The 2,455-nt window shown below is 46.2% G+C and overlaps 1 protein-coding gene across 1 annotated transcript in view; it reads left to right on the forward strand.

The window, feature by feature from the left end:
* Window positions 1–537: 537 nt before the first annotated feature.
* The window catches only part of cdh8 (cadherin 8), a gene marked incomplete at both ends in the record, with an annotated part of 158,280 nt that continues 156,362 nt past the window's right edge, over window positions 538–2,455 (forward strand). The window contains one exon of the mRNA XM_084075116.1: window positions 538–798. Within this exon, the coding sequence (XP_083931242.1) occupies window positions 538–798 (261 nt within the window). The remainder of the gene's footprint in view (window positions 799–2,455) is intronic.

Consider the following 2,455-nt stretch of genomic DNA (forward strand, 5'->3'; position numbering starts at 1 on the left):
ACCTGTCTCCTCCTCCATGTTCATTTGTTCAGGTTGTCTCATCTGATTTGCTAAAATGTTTAGTTGCCTCCACCCATATTTTCTTTTGCTCACTTCTCACTCGCCCTCCCCACCTTTTGACAGCACCTGAACCGGGGGGGGAAATACTAACAAACTGTGATTGCTTCCTTGTAGGCCTCCCCCTTGGTCTAAACGTCAAATGGATGCTTCACAGAACACCTCACCCCCTCACCAACCACTATGGAGGCATGCCAAGACATACAACTGACCTTTATCACACCATGAATACAAGCTCTGCCGTTCAAAGTGGAAACAAGTAACCTTTTCTTGTTATCTAAGAAGGAGCTGTTGATCTGAGGGAGACCAAAAAGAGAGGGGGAAGAGAGAGAGAGAGAGAGAGAGAGAGAGAGAGAGAGAGAGAGAGAGAGAGAGAGAGAGAGAGAGAGAGAGAGAGAGAGAGAGAGAGAGAGAGAGAGAGGGGGTGAGGGAGAGAGCGGAGTCTCGTGAAGAGAATAAAATACATTACAAAAAGATAGGATGCCGAAACGGTCGGAGGAGATGCTCGTGGATCTGTGGACTTCCTTACTGCTGGTGTGGATTACTTGTGTTCCCTATGCGTCTCCAACTCCTGTCGCAGGACCGCCCAAAAGTGCACAAACTGATGGGTCCGTGGCGACGATGGCGAGCGGTCTTGGCGAAGGACAAAAACTACTGAGTCGCGCCAAGAGAGGATGGGTTTGGAATCAAATGTTTGTGCTGGAGGAATTCTCTGGACCCGATCCAATTCTAGTTGGCAGGGTGAGTGCTGTGATTGTCAGCTTTATATTAAGCTTGCTTATCATGTGGAAACATTAATTCAGCCATTTGAATGCTCCATCCATTTTTTCCCCCGTTCCCATGGGTAGAGGGAGGTTTTTTTTCTCCAAAGGGAAGCAGAGCTACAGAAATAAAAGTGAGAGTGTCAGTGAGCGAGAGAGAGAGAAAGAGAGAAAGCTAAATGAAATGTTTTTGAAAATAATTAAACTGCCACCAGATAATTGGGCTAAAAATCTCCAATGGTGTTGGATGTCCTTGAAATGTGACATACTGTGTAACAGATAAAGCAAAGCCTCTTGTGGCACGTTTTATCATAATTACCAATAATCGTAATAAAGTGGATGTTTTCCCTTTATTCCATCTATTTCTCTCTTTCTTTTTTGGGACTCGTTCACCCCTGTCCACTGCTCTGGGCAAAGGCACAGGGATCTCATTTGCTTCTGAAGTCATTTTTTCCTCATCAGAATGCTGTGCAAAGGGGCTCCCCAACAAGGATTAGGGAGTTATTTATTTTCGGTTCCTTTGTTCCCGTGCGGGTGTATAATAAACAGACCTGCCGGCTAATCCTACGGCTAAGGGCCACCTGCTCCCTGGCCTGTTTGGAAGTGGCAGGCAGGTTCCAGGGGAGGGATGGCTGCTAGCCGGTCCGGCCAAAGCAGCTTGTTCACAGCTCATTGCTGGGGACTCACCTGCCGAGATTCAACCTGGCAGCCAAACTAGTCTCTTCGCTGACTGCCACCCAAATGCTCTGGCACGAGGCCGCAGTACAGGGCCTTCAAGCATATTATTTTGAGCGCTCCTTGCTAACATCCCCAAACATTGTACTGGTACCTGTTATTTGAATTTAGCTGAGTAGGCCTTTTCCATTGGTGATGCATTGACATGTTATTGGCTGCTCTCTGAGTGCTGTGGTCAATTGAAGATCGAGTGTGTTTACCATCCCCTGCACTATGACACTGAAAGACAATGGTGCATTTCATTGACCATGAACAACAAAGCAAAACCTCAATCACTTCCATCTTGCTTTCCTCCATCCATTCCACATCATATGGCCAAATCAATTATACATTTGCCACCAAGCGGGATTTGCACCTGTGTTTTCCAAATACCATATGAAGACAAAACAGCTGTTAAGTGGTGTATTAATATTTCAGGCGAGTCAATTAGCCAGCCTCTGCTCGATTTTACATTAGCTGTATGCTCATCATAATGCTGAGGCAACTAAACAGTGTATACAGTAGCTCTGAATGGTATTTTGTGGGCTGTTGGCAGGAGGATGAAATGTACTGCAATGGCGCCATGTTAGGAGATTTCTGGAAAGTAGTTGTCAAAATACAAGGGTAGGTGGCAGGGTTTCTTTATGTATTCTCTGTCATAAATCTCTCCTCTCTCTCTCTCTCTCTCTCTCTCTCTCTCTCTCTTCTCTCTCTCTCTCTCTCTCTCTCTCTCTCTCTCTCTTCTTGAGGCCCTGTTAATACCTTGCAACAAGCTTGTTTGGCTCACAAGTTACTCAAAGGAATAAGCGTCTCATGGCTGAAGGACAGTGCAAGGATTGGGAGGGGGGGAGGCTGTGCAGGTTGAAGAGGGATATGGCTTGCCTTTGAGAGACGGTGATGATGGGTTGTATTCACTACAAGGT

The sequence above is a fragment of the Gymnoscopelus microlampas genome (genome assembly GCF_963454915.1).
Source record: "Gymnoscopelus microlampas genome assembly, chromosome: 1".
NCBI lineage: Eukaryota > Metazoa > Chordata > Actinopteri > Myctophiformes > Myctophidae > Gymnoscopelus > Gymnoscopelus microlampas.